The following is a 22,858-nucleotide window of genomic DNA, read 5'->3' on the forward strand; positions in this document are numbered from 1 at the left end:
ACCGTGTGAGCTGATGCATTGTCGTGATGCAAGAGCCATGAATTGTTGGCGAAAAGTTCAGGTGGTCTAACTTTTTCATGCAGACCTTTTCAGCACTTCCAAATAGTAAACTTGGTTAATTGTTTGTCCAGTTGGTATAAATTCATGATCAATAATCCCTCTGATATAAAAAAAAAAGTTAGCAACATCGTTTTGACTCTTAATTTGGACTGACAGAACTTTTTCGGTTGTGGACCATTGTGCACTTTGACACTTTGTTTCATGGTCCTATTGGTACACATATATTTCATCACCAGTGATAACATGGCTCAAAACATCGTTTTGGCTCTCCAAAAGGTCTTGGCAAACTATGACTCTCATTTGCTTTTTTTCATCGGTGAGCTCCTTCGGGACCATTTTTGCACACACCTTTCTCATGCCAAGATTTTCAGTTAAGATTTTCCTAACTGATTCTCTATTGATGTATACTTGGTCTGCTATGCTTCTCACAGTCAGCCAATGATTTTGATGCATGTTTTGATGAATTTTTGCAATGTTTTTGTCAGTTCTACTAGTTACTGGCTGTCCTGACCTCTTTTCATCAGTGACATGTTCTCTCCCCTCAAAAAAATATTTAATCCATTTGTACACTGCCATTTTCTTCATGGCATTATCCTCATAAATGTGGACTAACATATCCCTGATTTCACTTCCACTCTTGCCAAGTTTAACAAGAAACTTAATGTTTGTTCATTGCTCTAATTCAAGCTCAGACATTCTCGTGATAGCACACAAAAACGTGCAGCAACAATAATGAACGTCACTCAGCAAGACACCGCCACACATTGACACGAACACAGCTGTGAGACTCTGATACCAAGGTTATGAAACCTTACCGAGCTATTTGTACAGTGCTGCCAATGTAAGTGCATGGTGGCAAGTTCGTGAATGCAATTGTCAGACCTTGTATATACTTTTTTAGTTAGCCGTATTCTATTTTAAAGCTAAATGATATTGATTTTACTAATGACAGCAATTCTGCATGAAGAAAATAGAGATTAAATGATGGGAAGAGCTAATGCAGATGGATTATTTAGGTGGAAGAATATAAATTTACAAATGATGAACTGTAGTTTAGTTACTATGTTATTGGTGGTTAATAACCATCTTATACTTAGGGGCTTCTGTATAAGATATATATGTATAGATGTAGATGTATAATACATATATAGGTGTATATGTAGATGGATTCTTATAACCTCTATTAGGAAAAAATGCAATTAACTCACTGACAGAAGAACATCATTATCTTTCTACATAGGAAAACTTTAAAATCATAAAGATATTTCAACTTCTAGCTTCACTATAAAAAGAATAAGAGGAAGCTAATAGAAAGTGCATTAGAACAGATTGAATAAGACATAAGGAAACACTGTTGCACTCTAGAAATTTCAAAGTTCAAAGCCGAGTTCTTTAAGAATCACATAGAAATAGAGTAAAACCTGTCTTTGACATCAAATACATGGAAAAGAGTAGTCTGCTAGTCTTTTAAAACCCTTTTACTGATAAGGTGTGTGATTATACTACCTTTTTATCAGTGAAAACCCTACCTTTAATTACTTTGCTGATGCCAAGTACCAATCAATATACTAGATTCTCTATAAGCTTAGAGAGAGAGATAATGAAGTACATTCAGTAAGAGTTTGCTTGTCAAATATGTGCAAGTTCATGTTAAGGCAAATGGAAATGCACATTAAAGAAGACATCCAGTGACCGCAAATACTAAAAAACAATATTGGCGTATGTGGCAGTTTTAGCTTTTTGTTAATTGTGGGAAAATGTTCCCCTTATTTGGGGGAAAGATTTTGCTGAATCTTGCTACTTGATGGAAGAGTTTAGAAGAAATAAAGTTAGTAGGGGTCCAAGCCTGAGTTAATGAACAAAACCAACAAGAGTGTAGATCAAAATGAAAATAGTAAAAGCCTTTGAAATAAGAGTGAAACCTCAAATCCATATAAGTAGAAAAGGGAGTCAATAAAAGCAAATGAAGTGGTATAATATAGTGGTATAATATGTTAGAATACTTCACATAGTGAATTTGATGAAGTGAAATTATTAAATACAAGGTATGACAATTAACTTCTAGAACTTGCTGCAATAATGATGCTAACCTTTTTTTATATCAGACGGATTATTCATTATGAATTTGTACTAGCTGGACAAACAGTTAACCAAGTTTGATATTTGGAAGTGCAGAGTTGCTGCATGAAAAAATTAGACCACCTGAACTTTTCACCAACAATTTATGGCTTTTGCATCACAACAATGCACCACCTCACATGGCACTGTCTGTGAGGGAGTTTTTAGCTAGTAAAGAAATAACTGTATTGGAACACCCTCCCTACTCACCTGATCAGGCTTCCAGTGACTTCTTTCTTTACCTGAAGATAGAGGAAATATTGAAAGGAAGACATTTTGATGACATTCAGGACATCAAGTGTAATATGATAACAGCTCTGATGTCCATTCCAGAAAAAGTTCCAAAATAGCTTTGAAGCACAGACTAAGTGTTGGCATACGTGCATAGCTTCCCAAGGGGAGTATTTCAAAGGAGACCATAGTGATTCAGCAATGAGCTATGCAGCACTTTTTCTAGGATGAGTTTATGAACGTTATTGTCCAACCTTGTACAGTAGAAAATCTCTGTCTAGTTTTGTCTGTTCTCATGTTAATTTTTTTTAATTAAAGTTTATTGGGGTGACCATTAATAAAGTTACATAGATTTCAGGTGTACAACTCTGTAATACATCATCTGTATTCTGTAATACATCATCTCATATTGTATGTTCACCACCCAGAGTCAGTTCTTCTTCCACCACCATATATTTGATCCCCTTTACCCTTATCTACCATGCCCTTTCCCCTTTACCCACTGGTAACCACTAAACTATTGTCTGTGTCTGTGGGTTTTTGTTTCTCACTTGTTTGTCTTGTTCTTTTGTTGTTTTTGGTTTATATACCACATATCAGTGAAATCATAGGTTCTCGACATTTTCTGTCTGACTTATTTCACTTAGCATTATAATCTCAAGATTCATTCATGTTGTCACAAATGGTACTACTTCATCTTTTCTTATGGCAAAATAATATTCCATTGGGTATATATACCACAACTTCTTTATCCATTTTTAATAGGAAACTGTGTTGAATGAATGACTCATCAGTCAGAATTGTGTTTGGCTGCAGGTAGCAAAACATTATTCCTGTGAATTGATCAAATCGCCCCACCCAGTAGACTTCTCCTTCCATTTCTTTGCCTAGAAGTATATTATGGTCAACTCCACCTTCAAGGGAATCTGCTAATTTCAATTTTATTTTGTTTGGCACAGCACTTACCTGAGCAGTGTTGTGGTTCTGTTAGTAAGGAAAAAAGCAGGATTGGGAGAAACAAGGAATTGGGTTGGCACCTGGCAGTGTCTGCAATAAATTGTATAAATTTTTCAAGTTGATCTAAACTTCGTGCTTTTAACCAGAGTTCTCATAACAATCTTATATCTGTCTGTCTTTTTAAAAAGGCTCAGTCTGGACAGTTATTGTTATATTATTGAGGTTATAATAAATAGATATTTAAATGAGTTGATGTCACTTCTCCAAAGTATTTTGTTAAAGATGATAAATTACTGAGAGCAGTACCCCTAATAAAAATCTTAACTTCATATTATGCTGCTAATCATCTCAAATTAAGAGAAGTACTGGCTGCAACAATGTTGGGTGTGTACACACTATTGGCTTTAATGTACAGATGTAGAAAAATTATTGTTAGAGTCCTGTTTGTACTTTGGGTATGAAATAAAGCAATATGCATTAGAACATACACAGGCGGTGTGCATACTTTCATTTTCAACTTAAAATTTTGCTTCACATTTAGTAACCTTTTTCTTATATAGTGTATCAACATGAAAGCCTAAAATTGAAATGTTTTTCTTCCTTGTGATTTTTTCATCTTTTCTTCCCACATTTTTGCAGTAAAAAATGGGAGAAAGGTCAAATTATAAAGGTGCAATAAGATACAAGAAGAAAAGAAATCCTAGTGATTTCTGCACTGGCAAAAATGTGTTGCATTATTGCATTAAGTATCTAGTCCAATGTAGCATGCATTAAAGGTTCAAATTACTATAATCTCAATAATTAATATTAAACCCCCAGAAAATGTCTTATATCTACAATAGATATGCTTCAGTTAGATGGACATTACTACCATTCTACTTAAAAGGAAAAATAATTAATTGCTAAATTTGAAATTACGAATCATTTTCTTTTCTATTCTTTCTTTTTTTCCCCTATTCTTTCTTGCTTTTAACAACAGCTACTGTAGAATGTTACAATCCAAGAACAAATGAATGGACCTATGTAGCCAAAATGAGTGAGCCCCACTATGGCCATGCTGGAACTGTGTATGGAGGAGTAATGTATATTTCAGGTAAACAATTATGATGTCAATACAATTAATATAGTACATAAACTTTTAACTATGTGACTTTTTACATAGTGTTGATAAAAATAATCCATAAAATAGACAATCAAAATATAATTTATGATGATTTTAGAAGAGGTATTGTGTGTATACATTTACATATGAGTATTTTGGTAATCTACAATTTCATAAGACTAGCAGCAAACTAATCCTACTAAATATACATAACTTAGAAGAAATGGGAAATTGTTCAGGTTCGATTACAGCATATGAATGGCGGCATGAGGTGAGTCTCTTGAAATCTCCCCTGGAATTTGCAACAAACTGAAGAACTATAATTCCACAAAGGACTCCCTGCACAGCAGGCAAGCAAGACTAATAAGTACCCAACTGAAATCATCTAAAGGTGGGCAAAATGGGCGAGTAGGGGAACAGGGAAGTGGGAAGAGGGAAGTACAGAGATGTGGGCTGCGCAGGCACAGGACACAGACCAGAGCTCAGAGTTCCGAGCTCACTGCACTCTGGCACTACTGCAGTAGCAGGAGAGGGAAGAACTCAAACTGCTAGCTCTCTTTTTATGACCCACAGTCCCGTCTGAGGGATCAGCATATAAAACAGCTGAAGCAAATGCTCTCAACAGAGACCTCAGAGCAAAGACTGAGGGAAGAAGGTGAAAATGGCGGTTTAAGCCTTCACTGCCAAGCAGGGGATGGAAGGCATAGGCATTGAGCCTAGCCGCCTCCTCCCCAACTCCCAGTGCTAGAAGCAGAACAGTAGCAGTGTCAGGCAAAAAGAACAGAATATTTGGAGTTCTGAGAACTGTAGCCCACAGCCACAGACTCACAGTCCAACTAGTTCTGACAAAGGGGAGGGAGCCTTGGGTAAAGGACTGGCTGTGGTGGTGGTCACCGCCATTGCTCTGGGCCACCTCTCACAACTCACCCCACCCCTGTCCGAGCCTATCTAAGGTGATCTCTGGAGAAGGAAACAGAGCACCTGAAACACACAGGCTCTGACTCGGGTGCAGGAAAGGATTTGGATCTTCAGACGCTCTCCAAATCCCCCCACAGAGGTGATGGCGTATGATACAGGCGAACTGTTCACAGAGGAGAAGCCTACCTTCCAGGGAGCCCACCAATTGTGTAAAAAGCTGGAACAGTGCAGAGAAAATATAACACTACAGTGTGAAAGAGAATAAAAGGCTGCAGTTGGAGAGATAATAAAACCTTCTACCAACACCACTAGAAAACAAAAGAAAGACCTCTTTCTATCAACCTGTTGCAGAACCCTCTCCGTAGATGCCTGGGAAGAAAACAATAATTCATTAATTGCCATGTTACCAAGGTAATAAGACAGCTTATGGAAATATGTGACTTCAATGACAGACAATTCAAGATTGCAGTTCTGAAAAAAACTCAACAAGATGCAAGAAGACACATACATCCAGGTTAATGAACTCAGAAACACAAAGAACAAAATGAACATTTTCCCAAAGAGATTCAAATTTAAAAAATGAACCAAATATAATTTCTGGAGATTAAGAACTCAATACAAGAAATGAAAAATGAAATAGCCAGCTTAGGTAGTAGAGTTGACGAGATGGAGGAGAGAATCAGCGACATTGAATACAGAAATCTGGAAATGACACAGATGGAAGAAGAGAGAGACTTGAGACTTAAAAGAAATGGGAGAACTCTACAAGAACTTTCTGATTCCATCAGAAAGAGAAATGTAAGAATAATGGGCATACCAGAAGGAGAATAAAAGGGAGAATGGAACAGAAAGTATATTCAAACAAATAGTCTATGAGAACTTTCATAAATGTGGAAAGAACTGGATCCTCAAGTCCAAGATGCAAATAGAATACCTGATTACCTCAATCCCAACAGGCCTTCTCCAAGGCACATTGTAATGAAACTGTCAAAAATTAACAACAAAGAAAGAATCCTCAAGGCAGCCAGGAAAAATAAAATGGTAACCTACAAAGAAAAGCCCATTGGATTACCATCAGATTTTTCAGCTGAAACTCTACAAATCAGGAGGAAATTGACTCAAACATTCAAACTATTGAAAGAGAAAAATTATGAGCCAAGAATAATATATCCAGCAAAGATATCCTTTAGAAATAAAGGTGAAACAATAACCTTTCCAGACATACAAAAGCTGAGGAAATTTTCTAATACACTAGCTGCATTACAAGAAATACTAAAGTGGGCTGTGCCACCAGCATAAATAGGGATAATATTTGACAACAAAAACATAAAACGGGGGGAGTAAATGCCTGAATCGGAATATGGGAAAGGAGAAAGTAAGCATTCTGAAGAAAATGTAATACTCTAAATATGAAACTGGCTTTTACCTTAATGGTAACCACTCAAAAACAGCCAGAACTGAAATACATAACATAATAAAAGAAGAAATACAAGGGAAAATCATAGAGTACCACCACACTGAAATAAGAGACAGCAACAAAAAGGGAAAGAAATAATGGAGACACAGACTTACCAGAAAACCAAAGATAGAATGATAGGAAATCCTCACATATCAATAATCATCCTAAATGTAAATGAACTGAACTCACCAATACAAAGGCAGAGTGTAGCAGATTCAATGAAAAAACTAACCCAACCACATGTTGCCTCTAAGAGACACATCTCAGCTAGAAGGACAAATATAGAGTCAAAGTGAAAGGGTGGAAATTGACAGTCCAGGCAAATAGTATCCAAAGAAAACAGGTGTAGCTATACTGATATCAGACAAAACAGACTGCAGGATTAAAAAAAGGTAACAAGAGACAATGATGGAAATTTCATAATGATAATGAAGACTATAAAATGAGAGGACATAACAGACATCAATATTTATGCCCCCAATTAAGGACACCATAATATGCCAAGTAACTACTAACAGAACTAAACAGAGAAATTGACCAAAGCACAATTATAGGAGGGGACCTAAATACATCATTGACAGCTATGGATAGATCATCCAAACAGAAAATAAATATCAGCCTTAAATGACACATTAGATGAAATGGACATAATTGAGATTTATAGAGCACTGCATCTTAGAACATCAAACTACACATTGTTTTCTAGTGTACATGGAACACTCTCAAGAATAGATCATATATTGGGATTTAAAAACTAGACTCAGCAATTTTAAGAAGATTGAAAACATCCCAAGCATTTTTTCTGATAACAAGGCTTTGAAATTGGATATCTACTGCAAAAAGAAACCAGAAACAATCACAAATATGTGGACATTAAACAACATAATTTTAAAGACTGACTAGCTCAAAGAAGATATAAGAGGAGAGATCAAAAGACACATAGAAAGAAATGAGAAAGAAAATGCGTCTACCAAAATATTTGGGATGCAATGGAGGCAGATTTAAGAGGGAAATTTATATCATTACAGGCCTATTTGAAGAAAGAAGAAAAATCCCAGATAAATAACCTCAGGTTACACCTTGAAGAACTAGAAAAAGAAGAACAAATGAAATCCAAATTCAGCAGAAGGAAGAAAATAATAAAAATCAGAGCAAAACTAACTGAAATAGAGAACAAAAAGGCAATAGAAAAAATTAATGTGACAAAGCTGGTTCTTCGAATAGATCAATAAAATTGACAAACCCGTGGCTAGACTTACTAAGATAAAAGATAAAAGACTCAAATAAACAAAATCAGAAGTGAAACACGGGATGTTACCACGGATGCCACAAATACAAAGGATAATCCAAGAATACTATGAAGGATTATGAGCCACAAAATTCAGTAACCTAGAAGATATGGACAAGTTATTAGAAACATATAAACTTCCTAGCCTGAATCATGAAGAAATGGAAAATCTAAGTAGACCAATCAACAGTAAGAAAATTGAATCAGTCATCCAAAACCTTCCCAAAAGCAAATGTCTGGGAACAGGTATCTTCACTAGTGAATTCCAACAAACATTCAAAGAGTATCTAATACCTGTCCAAATCAAACTCTGCCAAAAAATTAGAGACAATGTTCCCTAACTCTTTTTATGAGGCCAATAGTACCTTGATACCAAAACTTGATAAGAATAACACAAAAAAAAGAAAATTATAGACCAATAACTCTGATGAATACAGAAGCCATAATCCTAAAGAAAATTCTAGCAAATTGAATGCAACAATGAATTACAAAGATTATACATCATGACCAAGTGGGTTTCATCCCAGGAACACAAGAATGGTTCAACACATGCAAATTTATCAAGGTGATACTTCACAATAACAAAATAAAGGACAAAAATCCCATGATTATGTCAATAGATGCAGGAAAAACGTTTGACAATATACAGCATCCATTTATGATTGAAACACTTAATAAAATAGGTATAGAAGGAAAATACCTTAACATCATAAAGGCCTTATATGACAAACCCTCAGCTAATCCCTCAGCTAATTAATGGTGAAAAACTGAAGCCCTTTGCTCTAAATTCAGGAACACGACAGAGCTGTCCCCTATCACCTCTGCTTTTCAACATAGTGTTGGAAGTCCACGCCAGAGCAATCAGGCAAGAGAAAGAAATAAAAGGCATCCAAACTGGGAATGAAGAAGTTAAATTGTCACTTTTTGCAGATGACATGATGGTGTGTATCGAAAACCCTAAGAACTCCACCAAAAAGCTATTAGAAACAATAAACAAATACAGGAAAGTTGCCAGCTACAAAATCAATATACAAAATTCCATTGAATTCCTATATACTACCAACGAAATCTCAGAAAAAGAAATTAAAAGAAATCCTGTTGCAATTGAAGCAAAAGGAATAAAATACCTAGGAATAAACTTAACCAAGGATGTGAAGGACCTATATGCTGAAAACTATAAGACATTTTTGAAAGAAAATGAAGAAGATACAAAGAAATGGAAAGACATTCCGTGCTCATGGATTGGAAGAATCAACATAGTTAATTAAAATAGCCATATTACCTGGTGATGGTAGGAGAACTGACTCTGGGTGGTGAACACACAATGGGATTTATAGATGATATAATACAGAATTGTACACCTGAAATCTATGTAAATTTACTAACAATTGTCACCCCAATAAAATTAATTAAAAAAAAAATTAAAATATATTTGACATAAAAAAAAAAAAATGTCCATACTGCCTAAGGCAATATACATATTCAATGCAATTCCTATCAAACTACCAACGACATTTTTCACAAAAATAGAACATATAATCCTGAAATTTATATGGGACCATAAAAGACCCCGGATAGCCTCAGAAATCTTGAGAAATAAGAACAAAGTGGGAGGTATAATGATACCTGATTTCAAACTATACTACAAGGCTACAGTAATCAATACAGCATGGTACTGACATAAAAATAGACACATAGATCAATGGAACAGAGTAGAGAGTCCAGAAGTAAATCCATGCCTATATGCCCATCTAATCTACGACAATGGAAGCAAGAATGTACGATGGGGTAAAGACAGTCTGTTCAATAAGTGCTGTTGGGAAACCTGGACAGACACATGCAAGAAAATGAAGCTGGACCACCTCCTTACACCATATACCAAAATAAATTCAAAATGGCTTAAAGACTTAAATGTAAGATCTGAAACCATAAAATATCTAGAAGAAAATATAGGAAGAAATTTCATGGACATTACCCGGAGTAAGATTTTCACTGATATATCCCCTCGCGTGAGGGAAGTAAGAGAAAAAATAAACATGTGGGATTTCATCAAGCTAAAAAGTTTTTTCACTGCAAAGGAAACCATCAATAAAACAAAAAGGGATCCTACTGAATGGGAAAAGATATTTGCCAATGATATATGTGATAAGGGATTAATATTACAAATCTATAAAAAACTTATTCAACTCAACTCCAAAAAAACAAAGAACCCAATTAAAAAATGGGCAGAGGATTTGAGGAGACATTTTTCTAATAAGGACATACAGAAGGCAAGAAGACATATGAAGAAATGCTCAACCTCACTAACCATCAGAGAAATGCAAATAAAAACCACAATGAGATACCACCTCACTCCCGTCAAAATGGCTATCATCAGTAAATCAACAAACAACAAATGCTGGCGCGGATGTGGAGAAAAGGGAACGCTAGTGCACCGTTGGTGGGACTGCAGATTAGTGCAGCCACTATGGAAAACAGTATGGAGGTATCTCAGGAATCTGAAAATGGAACTACCCTATGATCCAGTAATTCCACTCCTAGGCATCTACCCGGAGAAATCCAAAACTCCAATTCAAAAATCTGTATGCACTCCTATGTTTATTGCAGCACTTTACACAATAGCCAAGATATGGAAACAACCGAAATGCCCATCGGTAGACGACTGGATTAAGAAGCTGTGGTACATTTATACAATGGAGTATTACGCAGCCATAAAGAAGAAAGAAATCTTATCATTTGCAACAACATGGATGAATCTAGAGAACATTATGTTAAGTGAAATAAGTCAGAAAGAGAAAGACAAGTACCATATGATCTCACTTATATGTGGAATCTAAAGAAAAGAATATGTGAATGAACTAATCAGAGACAGTTTTGAGGACACAAAGAAAAAACCGAGAGTTGTTAAATGGGCGGGGGGGGGGGTAGGTATAAGGGGAAAGGTGAAGGGATTAGGAAGCAGCTGGTAACCACAAGATGGCCTCAGGGTTTTTTGAAAATTAATTTGGGGAACTTATTCAATAATGTTGTAAAGATTTTGTTGGGTATCCGATGGACATGCATCCTATTTGGGAGACCACCTCAGAGATACTGTGGATGCCTGATCATGGCATTGTACACCAAAAGCTAAACATTAATGAATGCCAACTATAAATTTATATATATATAATGTGATGGCTCGGTGTGAGGTCGGAGGGATAGTGGATGGGGGGAGGGGGGTTCACAGTGTGAGGGATATAAATGATGAACGTCTAAGTATTACCTTGTCTTGTACACCTGAAACTAATAAATTTAAAAAAGAAACAATGGAAACAGATTATGGGACTAGATAGAACTCTTGTACTAAATCCATTGAAAGGCATTATCAAGACTAACATGGGGGGGGGAATCCTTGGAATCATTCTATTATATCAATGCACCTTATTTTATCAATGCATAAATAAAGATTCCCCCCCCACATTTTAAACTCAAAAAAAAATTTTGTGGGTTCGGGTTCTGCTTTTGCTGCTAGCTTCAAATACGTTTTCCTGACACCCCAATCTGTTTCTGCATTGCCAAATGTATACGCAGTATTTTAAAAAACCTATAGCACAAAATTATTGTGAGAATTAAATGGTAAAATATCTCTGGAATTACTTTTTAACCTGTACAGTGACACTGGTGTACATAATTATCTCAATGCAAATCGCGTTGGAGTGATTCCTAAAATAGGAATGGGGTCGTGGACGAGGTTTCTGTCAAAGTCTTACACTTGTGAGTAACTCTTTTTTCCAGTGCATTTCTATCTTGTTTTCAACTTGTTTTTGAAATAAATAGATTGGTTGCAGCAAAGACAAACATATCTTTTTAAAAAAGAAAGGAGGCAAAGTACTTTTAAAATCTTGCATTTAATCAGCCAATTCATACTTTACCACATTTCAGCTTCCTGGAAATCTCAAACTTCTCCATCTTCTCTTGCTCTCCTAACAACCTGAAACTCTTCACCAAATGCCGCCTGGTTTCTTGCAGGCTGGATTTTCCGTCCTCAGATTATGATGCAGCGCCCCCTACGGGCGTGCTCAATTGTGAGGTCACAGGGCCTCTACTACTATGTAAAGACCGACACTGAAGCCCATCCCAGTTGCAGCAGGCAGTGCAGGACGGTTAGCACTCTGGCCGGGAACTTCCCGATTCCGGGTGGCTAGAGGCCCCCTGCCCACCCAGGGCCTTAGTGCCCCAGAAGTGTGAAGAGAGAAGAGGCCAAAGAGGAGTCATGAACATCCTTTTCCTCCTAGTGGGTGGCGTTTTGTTCGCTTGTACGGTTGTCTTTTGGAAAAATCGTTTTCAGGTAAAGTGTGTACGAGAGATTGGAAAGAGATGAAGCTAAATGACTACATGGATTGAGGGGGGTGTCTAAGAGAGTAGAAAGATAGTAAAATGGTAAAATAGGGGTAAGGGGAGGTCCCCTCATTCCACCTTTTCTCTTGAAAGAGACCCCAATGTTTCTTTTTTACTCCCACAATTCTCTCATTTTGACTAGTGATTTGACAGCTATTGTCTGTTGTAAAATGCTCCAGGTCACTAAGTGACATGGTCAGCTTTTCACCCCCTTGAAAACTAGTTGAAAATGCCCACTCCACACCACCACCTCCCATTTTAAGAATCTGAGGCTTCTCTTTTTTCTTCTCTGGCTTCCACTACCCCTGTGTTTCTGTTTCCTCCCCTGTATTTTCCTTTTTTTTATATATTAAATTTATTGGGGTGACAATTGTCAGTAAATTTACATAGATTTCAGGTGTACAATTCTGTATTACATCGTCTATAAATCCCATTGTGTGTTCACCACCCAGAGTCAGTTCTCCTTCCATCACCATATATTTGATCCCCTTTACCCTCATCACCCACCCCCCACCCCCTTACCCTCTGGTAACCACTAAATTACTGTCTGTGTCTATGAGGTTTTGTTTCTCATTTGTTTCTCTTGTTCTTTTTGGTTTATATACCACATATCAGTGAAATCATAGGGTTCTCTGCTTTTTCTGTCTGACTTATTTCACTTAGCATTATACTCTCAAGATCCATCCATGTTGTCACAAATGCTCCTATATCATCTTTCCTTAACGCCGAATAGTATTCCATTGTGTATATGTACCACAACTTCTTTATCCATTCATCTATCGAAGGACATTTTGGTTGTTTCCATGTCTTGGCCACCGTAAACAAAGCTGCAATGAACATTGGAGTACACGTGTCTCTATAGAGAGATGCTTTTATATTTTTGGGGTAGATACCCAGGAGAGCGATTGCTGGGTCATATGGTAATTCTATTCGTAATTTCTTGAGGAACCTCCACACTGCCTTCCATAGCGGCTGCACCAGTCTGCATTCCCACCAACAGTGTATGAGAGTTCCTTTTTCTCCACAGCCTCTCCAACACTTGTTACTATTTGTTTTGTTGATGAAAGCCATTCTGACTGGGGTGAGGTGATATCTCATTGTGGTTTTCATTTGCATTTCTCTGATGATTAGCGATGTTGAGCATTTTTTCATATGTCTGTTTGCCATTTGTATATCCTCTTTGGAGAAATGTCTCCTCAGGTCCTCTGTCCATTTTTTTTTAATTAATTTTATTGAGGTGACAATTGTTAGTAAATTTACATAGATTTCAGGTGTACAATTCTGTATTACATCGTCTATAAATCCCATTGTGTGTTCACCACCCAGAGTCAGTTCTCCTTCCATCACCATATATTTGATCCCCTTTACCCTCATCACCCACCACCCACCCCCTTACCCTCTGGTAACCACTAAATTATTGTCTGTGTCTATGAGTTTTTGTTTCTCATTTGTTTGTCTTGTTCTTTTTGGTTTATATACCACATATCAGTGAAATCATAGGGTTCTCTGCTTTTTCTGTCTGACTTGTTTCACTTAGCATTATTCTCTCGAGATCCATCCATGTTGTCACAAATGTTCCTATATCATCTTTCCTTAACGCCGAATAGTATTCCATTGAGTATATGTACCACAACTTTTTTATCCATTCATCTATCGAAGGACATTTTGGTTGTTTCCATGTCTTGGCCACCGTAAACAAAGCTGCAATGAACATTGGCGTACACGTGTCACTATAGAGAAATGCTTTTATATTTTTGGGGTAGATACCCAGGAGAGCGATTGCTGGGTCATATGGTAATTCTATTCGTAATTTCTTGAGGAACCTCCACACTGCCTTCCATAGCGGCTGCACCAGTCTGCATTCCCACCAACAGTGTATGAGAGTTCCTTTTTCTCCACAGCCTCTCCAACACTTGTTACTATTTGTTTTGTTGATGAAAGCCATTCTGAATGGGGTGAGGTGATATCTCATTGTGGTTTTCATTTGCATTTCTCTGATGATTAGCGATGTTGAGCATTTTTTCATATGTCTATTTTCCATTTGTATATCCTCTTTGGAGAAATGTCTCTTCAGGTCCTCTGTCCATTTTTCAATTGGGTTGTTTGTTTTTTTGTTGTTGAGTTTCATGAGTTCCTTGTATATTTTGGATATTAGCCTTTTATCAGAGGAACTGTTTGCGAAAATCTTCTCCCATTCAGTTGGTTGCCTCATTATTTTGTCAATAGTTTCTTTTGCTGTGCAGAAGCTTTTCAGTTTAATATAATCCCATTTGTTTATTTTAGTTTTTACTTCCATTGCCTTTGGAGTCAAATTCATAAAATGCTCTTTGAACCCAAGGTCCATAAGTTTAGTACCTATGTTTTCTTCAATGCAGTTTATTGTGTCAGGTCTTATGCTTAAGTCTTTGATCCATTTTGAATTAATTTTGGTACATGGTGACAGATAGCAGTCCAGTTTCATTCTTTTGCACGTAGCTATCCAATTCTGCCAGCACCATTTATTGAAGAGGCTGTCTTTCGTCCATTGTATGTTTTTAGCTTCTTTGTCAAAAATTATCTGTCCATATTTATGTGGTTTTATTTCTGGGTTCTCAATTCTATTCCATTGGTCTATGTGTCTGTTTTTCCGCCAATACCAAGCTGTTTTGATTATTGTAGCCCTGTAGTACAAGGAAAAATCAGGGAGTGTGATACCTCCAGTATTGTTCTTTTTTTTTAATATTGCTTTGGCTATTCGGGGTCTTTTGTGGTTCCAAACAAATCTGATGATTTTTTGTTCTATTTCTTTAAAAAATGCCATTGGGATTTTAATGGGGATTGCATTAAATCTGTATATGGCTTTGGGTAATATGGCCATTTTAACTATGTTGATTCTTCCAATCCATGAGCACGGAATGTCTTTCCATTTCTTTGTGTCTTCTTCAATTTCTTTCAAAAATGTCTTATAGTTTTCAGCATATAGGTCCTTCACATCCTTGGTTAAGTTTATTCCTAGGTATTTTATTCTTTTTGCTGCAATTGCAAAAGGAATTGTTTTTTCTATCTCTTTTTCTGAGATTTCATTGTTGGTATATAGGAAAGCAATGGACTTTTGTATGTTGATTTTGTAGCCAGCAACTTTACTATATTCATTGATTGTTTCTAATAGCTTTTTGGTGGAGTCTTTAGGGTTTTCTATGTATAGCACCATGTCATCTGCAAAGAGTGACAATTTAACTTCTTCATTCCCAATTTGGATGCCTTTTATTTCTTTCTCTTGCCTGATAGCTCTGGCGAGGACTTCCAACACTATGTTGAAAAGCAGAGGTGATAGGGGACAACCTTGTCGTGTTCCTGAACGTAGAGCAAAGGGCTTCAGCTTTTCACCATTAATTATGAGGTTAGCTGAGGGCTTGTCGTATATGGCCTTTATTATGTTGAGGTATTTTCCTTCTATACCAATTTTAGTAAGTGTTTTAATCATAAATGGATGTTGTATCTTATCAAATGCTTTTTCTGCATCAATTGATAGAATCATATGATTTTTGTCCTTTATTTTGTTTATGTGATGTATCACATTGATGGATTTGCGAATGTTGAACCATCCTTGTGCCCCGGGGATGAACCCCACTTGGTCGTGATGAATAATCTTTTTAATGCATTGTTGTATTCGATTTGCTAGAATTTTGTTTAGGATTTTAGCATCTGTATTCATCAGGGATATAGGTCTGTAGTTTTCTTTTTTTGTGTTGTCCTTACCAGGTTTTGGTATCAGGATAATGTTGGCCTCATAAAATGAGTTAGGGAGTACTGACTCTTCTTCAATTTTTTGGAAGAGTTTGAGCAGGATTGGTATTAGATCCTCTTTGAATGTTTGGTAGAATTCACTGGTGAAGCCATCTGGTCCAGGACTTTTGATTTTGGGAAGGTTTTTGATGACTGATTCAATTTCGTTACTGGTGATCGGCCTGTTAAGATTTTCCAGCTCTTCATGATTCAGCCTTGGAAGGCTATATGTTTCTAAGAACTTGTCCATTTCTTCTAAGTTATTAAATTTGGTGGCATATAGTCCTTCATAGTATTCTTGGATAATCCTTTGTATTTCTGTGGTGTCCGTGATAACTTCACCTTTTTCATTTCTGATTTTGTTAATTAGTGTCTTCTCTCTTTTTATCTTAGTGAGTCTAGCCAAGGGTTTGTCGATTTTGTTAATCTTTTCAAAGAACCAGCTTTTTGTCACATTAATTTTTTCTATTGTCTTTTTGTTCTCTATTTCATTTAGTTCTGCTCTGATTTTTGTTATTTCCTTTCTTCTGCTGACCTTGGGTTTCGCTTGTTCTTCTTTTTCTAGTTTTTTAAGGTGTAACATGAGGTTATTTATTTGGGATTTTTCTTGTTTCTTGAGATAGGCCTGTAATGATATAAATTTCCCTCTTAAAACTGCTTTCGCGGCATCCCAAAAATTTTGGTAGGATGCATTTTCATTGTCATTTGTTTCTATGTATCTTTTGAGCTCTCCTCTAATTTCTTCTTTGACCCAGTCGTTCTTTAAAAGTCTGTTGTTTAATCTCCATGTATTTGTGTTTTTTCCTGCTTTCTTTTTGCAGTTGATATCCAATTTCAAAGCTTTGTGATCAGAGAATATGCTTGGTATGATTTCAATCTTCTTAAATTTGCTGAGGCTGATTTTGTGTCCCAATATATGGTCTATCCTTGAGAATGTTCCATGTACACTAGAAAAGAATGTATAGTCTGATGTTTTAGGATGAAGTGCTCTATATATGTCAATTATGTCCAATTCATAATGTGTCATTTAGGGCTGCGATTTCGTTATTTATCTTCTGTTTGGATGATCTATCCATAGCTGTCAATGATGTATTTAAGTCCCCTAGTATAATTGTGTTTTGGTCAATTTCTCCCTTTAGTTCTGTTAGTAGTTGCTTGGTATATTTCGGTGCTCCCTGATTGGGGGCATAAATATTGATGACTGTTATGTCTTCTTGTTGTATAGTCCCCTTTACCATTATGAAATGTCCATCTTTGTCTCTTGTTATCTTTTTCACCCAGAAGTTTGTTTCATCGGAAATCATTATGGCTACACCTGATTTTCTCTGGGTACCATTTGCTTGGAGTGTCAATTTCCACCCTTTCACTTTGAGTCTATGCTTGTCCTTGTAGCTGAGATGTGTCTCTTGTAGACAGCATATGGTTGGGTTTAATTTTTTGATCCAATCTGCTACTCTGTGTCTCTTTATTGGTGAGTTCAGTCCATTTACATTTAGGGTGATTATTGATATGTGAGGATTTCCTGTCATTCTGTCTTTAGTTTTCTGGTAAGGCTGTGTCTCCATTGTTTCTTTGCCTTTTTGTTGTTGTCTGTTATTTCTGTGTGGTGGTATTCTATGATGTTTCCCTCTGTTTCTTCTTTTATTACAGTATATATTTCAGATTTGGATGTTTTTTGAGTGGTTACCCTTGAGTTTATGTAAAAGAAAGTTTGATATTTAGAGTATTCCAGTTTCTTCAGTACGCTTACTTTCTCTATTCCCATATTCCAGTTCAGGCCTTTACGCTCCCCCTTTTTATGTTTCAGTTGCCACAAGTTGTCCCTGTTGATGGTGGTCTAATAGCCTCCTTTAGTATTTCTTGTAGTGCAGGTCGTGTATTAGTAAATTCCCTCAGCTTCTGGATGTCTGGAAAGGTCTTTATTCCTCCTTCATATCTAAAGGAGATCTTTGCTGGATATATTATTCTTGGCTCATAATTTCTCTCTTTCAATAGTTTGAATATTTGGTTCCATTCCCTCCTAGCTTGTAGAGTTTCTGCTGAAAAATCTGATGATAATCTAATGGGCTTTCCTTTGTAAGTTACCGTCTTCTTTTCCCTGGCTGCCTTGAGGATTCTTTCTTTGTCATTGATTTTAGACAGCTTCAATACAATGTGCCTTTGTGAAGGCCTGTTGGGATTGAGGTAATTAGGTGTTCTATTTGCTTCTTGGATTCGAGGATCCAGTTCTTTCCACAAGTTTGGGAAGTTCTCATCGACGATTTGTTTGAATATATTCTCTGTTCCCTTCCCTCTTTCTTCTCCTTCTGGTATGCCCATTATTCTTATATTGCTCTTTCTGATGGAGTCAGAAAGTTCTTGTAGAGTTCTTTCATTTCTTTTAAGTCTCAAGTCTCTTTCTTCTTCCCTCTGTGTAAATTCCAGGTTCCTATCTTCGATGTCACTGATTCTTTCCTCCATCTGGTCAACTCTACTACCTAAGCTGGATATTTTATTGTTAATTTCTTCTATTGAGTTCTTAATCTCCAGAAATTCTATTTGGTTGTTTTTCAAGATTTCAATCTCTTTTGTAAAATGCTCATGGTGTTCTTTGATTGTGTTTCTGAGTTCATTAAACTGCCTTTCTGTGTTTTCTTGCATCTCGTTCAGTTTTTTCAGAATTGTGATCTTGAATTCTCTGTCATTTAAATCACAAATGTCCATATCTCTAAGTTCCTTTTCTGGAGACTTTTCACTTTCTTTCTGAGCTATCTTGTTGCCTTGGTTATTCATGGCAATCACTGATTTACTATTTCTCTTCCTAGACATCTACAGGAGTGGCTTCTGCAACAGGTTGATAGGTATGCGAAGAGCTTTTGAAGTTCCAAAGCTCTTTCTGCACCAGATTCAGAGCCCGTATGTTTCAGCAGTTCTGTTTACTCCTGCAGGAATCCGCCCAGATAGGTGGGGCCAGGGGCGGGGTGAGTTGTGAGAGGTGGCCCAGAGCAATGGCGGCGACCACCACCACAGCTAGTCCTGCTTCCACAGCGCCCTCCCCTTTGCCGGAACTAGTTGAGCTGCGAATCTGTGTCTGCGGTCCACAGTTCTCAGAGCAGCAAATATTCTGTCCTTTGATCCGACACTGCTACTTTATCTCTTTAGCACCGGCCAGGTGGGGGCGGGGCGAGCTCTGGGAGGGTAGGGAGGGGGCGGCTAGTCTCCGTGCCTAGGGCTTCCGTTCTCTGCTCGGCAGTGAGGGTTTAAACCACCGATTTCAGCCCTCTTCCCTCAGTCTTTGCTCCGAGGTCTGCCGTGAGGGAGCGTTGGGTTCAGCCGTGCTATATGCTGCCCCCTCAGCCCTGTGGGCCGTAAGCGGAGCCCTAGCAGTCCGAGTCCTTCCCTCTCCCGCATCTGCGGTAGTTCCGGGATGCAGCGGGCTCTGAGCACTGAGCTAGGTCTGTGTCCTGCGCCTGCGCGGCTCCGTCCCTGCACTTCTCCTCTCCCTCCTCCCCCGCTCGCGCGATTCACCCACCTGGAGGTGAATTCAGTAGTGGGCCTCTTCGTCTTGCCTGACTGCTGTGCAAGGAGTCCTTTGTGCAGTTATTGTTGTCCGATTCGTTGTAAATTCCAGGGGAGCATTATAGAGGCTCACCTCACGCCGCCATTTTTTTCCGGTGAGCTATTTTCCTTTTCAGCCATCTTTATGAGAGCTTTTGGGGCATTCACAAATAATTTAAGTTAAAATGTGCTATTCTTTGTGGTATTTAAAGCTGCAAGTGAAGTTCTTTTAGGTAAGAGTCAGACAGAGTCCCAATACAGACTTACTGGACTTTCCAAGAAATATAAGGCGAGGATATGGCATTTTATTTTATTTGTTTAAGGATATGGCATTTTAGCATTAAAAGACCATTTTCATATATATATATATGTATATATATATATATATATATATATATATATATATATATATATATATATTTCCTTCGGTCTGTGTTTGGGAAGAACATATTTCCAAATCAATGTAGTAATTGAACAGATTTTTAATTTATATTTCTTAGGGGAGGATAGTAAGTTCCTTTTGGGGATGAAGACTAATAAACATGTTATTTTGTAGTCTTTGCAAATTGCTAAACACAATAAACTACATATGTATAATTTTCTTCCCTTACAGAGAAACATTGGTGAAATGTCATCAAATTCATCTTCTCTTGCACTAGTAAGGACATCCTCTTTTACTGGGTCAACTAAGAGCAATACTAACACAAGTCTTACAGTCAACAGCTTCTCTCAGGATGTCTTAATTAATTTCCCACGCTCAATAGCCATGCAGAAGCGAATATTGGTAAACCTCAGCATCATGGAATACAAGCTGGATGAATTGGAATATTTCCTAGTTATTAAGGGTGTAAAGGATGCATTAGTTAACCAGAAATCCACTGGCATGCTTAGAAAATGTACCAACATTGGAGGTGAACATTAAAGGCACTTTGAGTGGATTCAATTGATTGTATGTGTTTATTCCAAATGAATTATTCTTTAAAATGGCAGGAGATTCCAAGTCAGATACAAAATCCCAGATATTCATCAATTTGCTTACTCACATTAAAACGATTGTTTAGATCCATCCATGTTGTTGCAAATGATAAGATTTCTTTCTTCTTTATGGCTGCATGGCATTTTACACCAGAAGCTAAACATTAATGAATGCCAACTACAGTATTATATATATAATGTGATGGTTCAGTGTGAGGTTGGAGGGATAGTGGATGGGGGGAGGGGGGTTCACAGTGTGAGGGATATAAATGATGAACGTCTAAGTATTACCTTGTCTTGTACACCTGAAACTAATAAATTAAAAAAACAAACAAACAAACAAAAAACGATTGTTTAGATGTTGCTAATACAGTAGTACCTCGGTTCATCTCCGTTGACGAACATTTCGGTTTATGAACATGGTAAACCGGGAAGTAAACGCTTCAGTTTTCGAACATGCCTCAGAAGTTGAACATGTCATGTGATTTCTGCTGAGTGCAAGATCCTGCAGCCTAGCTGTCAGCTGTTTTCAAACGTTTCAGAACTCAAACGGTCTTCCGGAATGGATTACATTTGAAAACCGAAGTACCACTGTATATATTTTACCAGGGAAGGAATGAAAGCACAATAGACAGAAAAGTTGTTCAAAATGTTTTTTAATAAGCTAGAGTAAAAAGAATATAGTTGATACAGTGATTTTAATTTCACTCAAGTGTGAAAAATATTTTTCTCCAATGGTTTACAATATATGTCTCCAAGTTTGCATTAAAGTAAACAGGATTTGATGGTACACTTTCCATTACGCAGAATGTTCTTTCTTACCATTGTGGAATCTGTATAATAATTAATAAGGGCTATTTTTGAGTGCTCTGAAATACACCAGGCACTCTGTTAAGATCTGTGCTTTACACGCTTGTGAAACCAGTCACACACACACACTCTTCTCTACTCTTTGCAGTCAGCTCTTGAAAGGGATTTCTTTCCCATCACCCCCACGTCCAATTAGATAGTGTTTCATTAGAAATGTACCTCAATCTTTCCTGAATTGCAAGAGTCACCTATAGAAAACTGAATGCATTTTTCTATTTGGTGAAAATCCACACCTCAAATAGCACCATATTATAATGGCATGTGATGTAATATGCATTAAAATTCAGAAAGGAGTATTTCTAAGCTCTAGTCACCCATCTATTTCATATAACATTTTATAAAATCCAGTGTAACTGAGGAATTAACAATCTGTCCAAGTTCACTAACAGCATATGACCTATCCTCAAAGAAAAATCTCAAAATACCTAACATGAGTTCATCTTTATTAATATACATATGTACATAACTCACTGAGATTGTTCAATTACATGCCTACATATTTATCTATCTACATGCCTCTTCCCCAAAAAACAAACTACCAGTATAAGTAAAAGAAATACCTTAACAACTTTCTCCTTTAGTCTTTCAATCAAAAGGAAAAGGAAAAGGAAATTAAAATGTATAAGAAATTAAGGCTTAAAATTATTCCTTTTATTGCTTAGTTGCCAAGAACAAAAGCCAGCAGTGGTGTAAGTGATTTTTAAACTGTATAGAATTATGGATCCCTTTGATAGTCTGATCAAAACTATGACTCTCCCTCTGGAAAAATGCATGCACATGGGAAAATATTACATATAATTGCAGTTCCATACATTATCTGAAGCCCAGGTAAGAACCTTAAGAATAGTTGAAAAGTTTCCTACATGTTGTGGCAGTGTTCATCTTCTTAGGCTGTTTAAACCAATTAGGATGTTTAAACCAATTGTTGCTATGTAATCAGTGTATAAAACAATTAGTGATATAATAAAATTTCATTATCTTTTGTAAGGAAACTGGGACATAGGACTTTTTAATTTAGCTTCTATCATTCTTGACAAGTTTATCTCCTATAAGTATGTAAATAAGATATCAGCTGTAGTAGTAACTTATTCAATAAGAAAAAAATCATTCTACTTGATCTACTAACTATGTATTACAAGATAAGATCTTCGATTTGATTGATGCCATTTCCTCTTAGTATTTTGCTCTATGTTCTATTTAA

The 22,858-nt window shown here is 36.8% G+C and overlaps 2 protein-coding genes across 2 annotated transcripts in view; both read left to right on the forward strand.

Moving 5' to 3' along the window:
- Positions 1-12,317, forward strand: part of KLHL13 (kelch like family member 13) — a gene marked incomplete at its 3' end in the record, with an annotated part of 62,303 nt that extends 49,986 nt beyond the window's left edge. The window contains exons 5-6 of the mRNA XM_081043003.1: positions 4,346-4,459; positions 12,142-12,317. Of these exons, the coding sequence (XP_080899129.1) occupies positions 4,346-4,459; positions 12,142-12,317 (290 nt within the window). The remainder of the gene's footprint in view (positions 1-4,345; positions 4,460-12,141) is intronic.
- A 68-nt stretch (positions 12,318-12,385) lies between these two features.
- Positions 12,386-20,734, forward strand: CT83 (cancer/testis antigen 83; the record flags this gene model as incomplete). The annotated part of the gene is made up of 2 exons (XM_081043004.1): positions 12,386-12,460; positions 20,426-20,734. 2 exons carry the CDS (start codon positions 12,386-12,388, stop codon positions 20,732-20,734), a joined length of 384 nt encoding a protein of 127 aa, XP_080899130.1.
- Between the last annotated feature and the right edge of the window lie 2,124 nt (positions 20,735-22,858).

The sequence above is a fragment of the Rhinolophus hipposideros genome, assembly GCF_964194185.1.
Source record: "Rhinolophus hipposideros genome assembly, chromosome: X".
In the NCBI taxonomy this organism is placed as follows: domain Eukaryota; kingdom Metazoa; phylum Chordata; class Mammalia; order Chiroptera; family Rhinolophidae; genus Rhinolophus; species Rhinolophus hipposideros.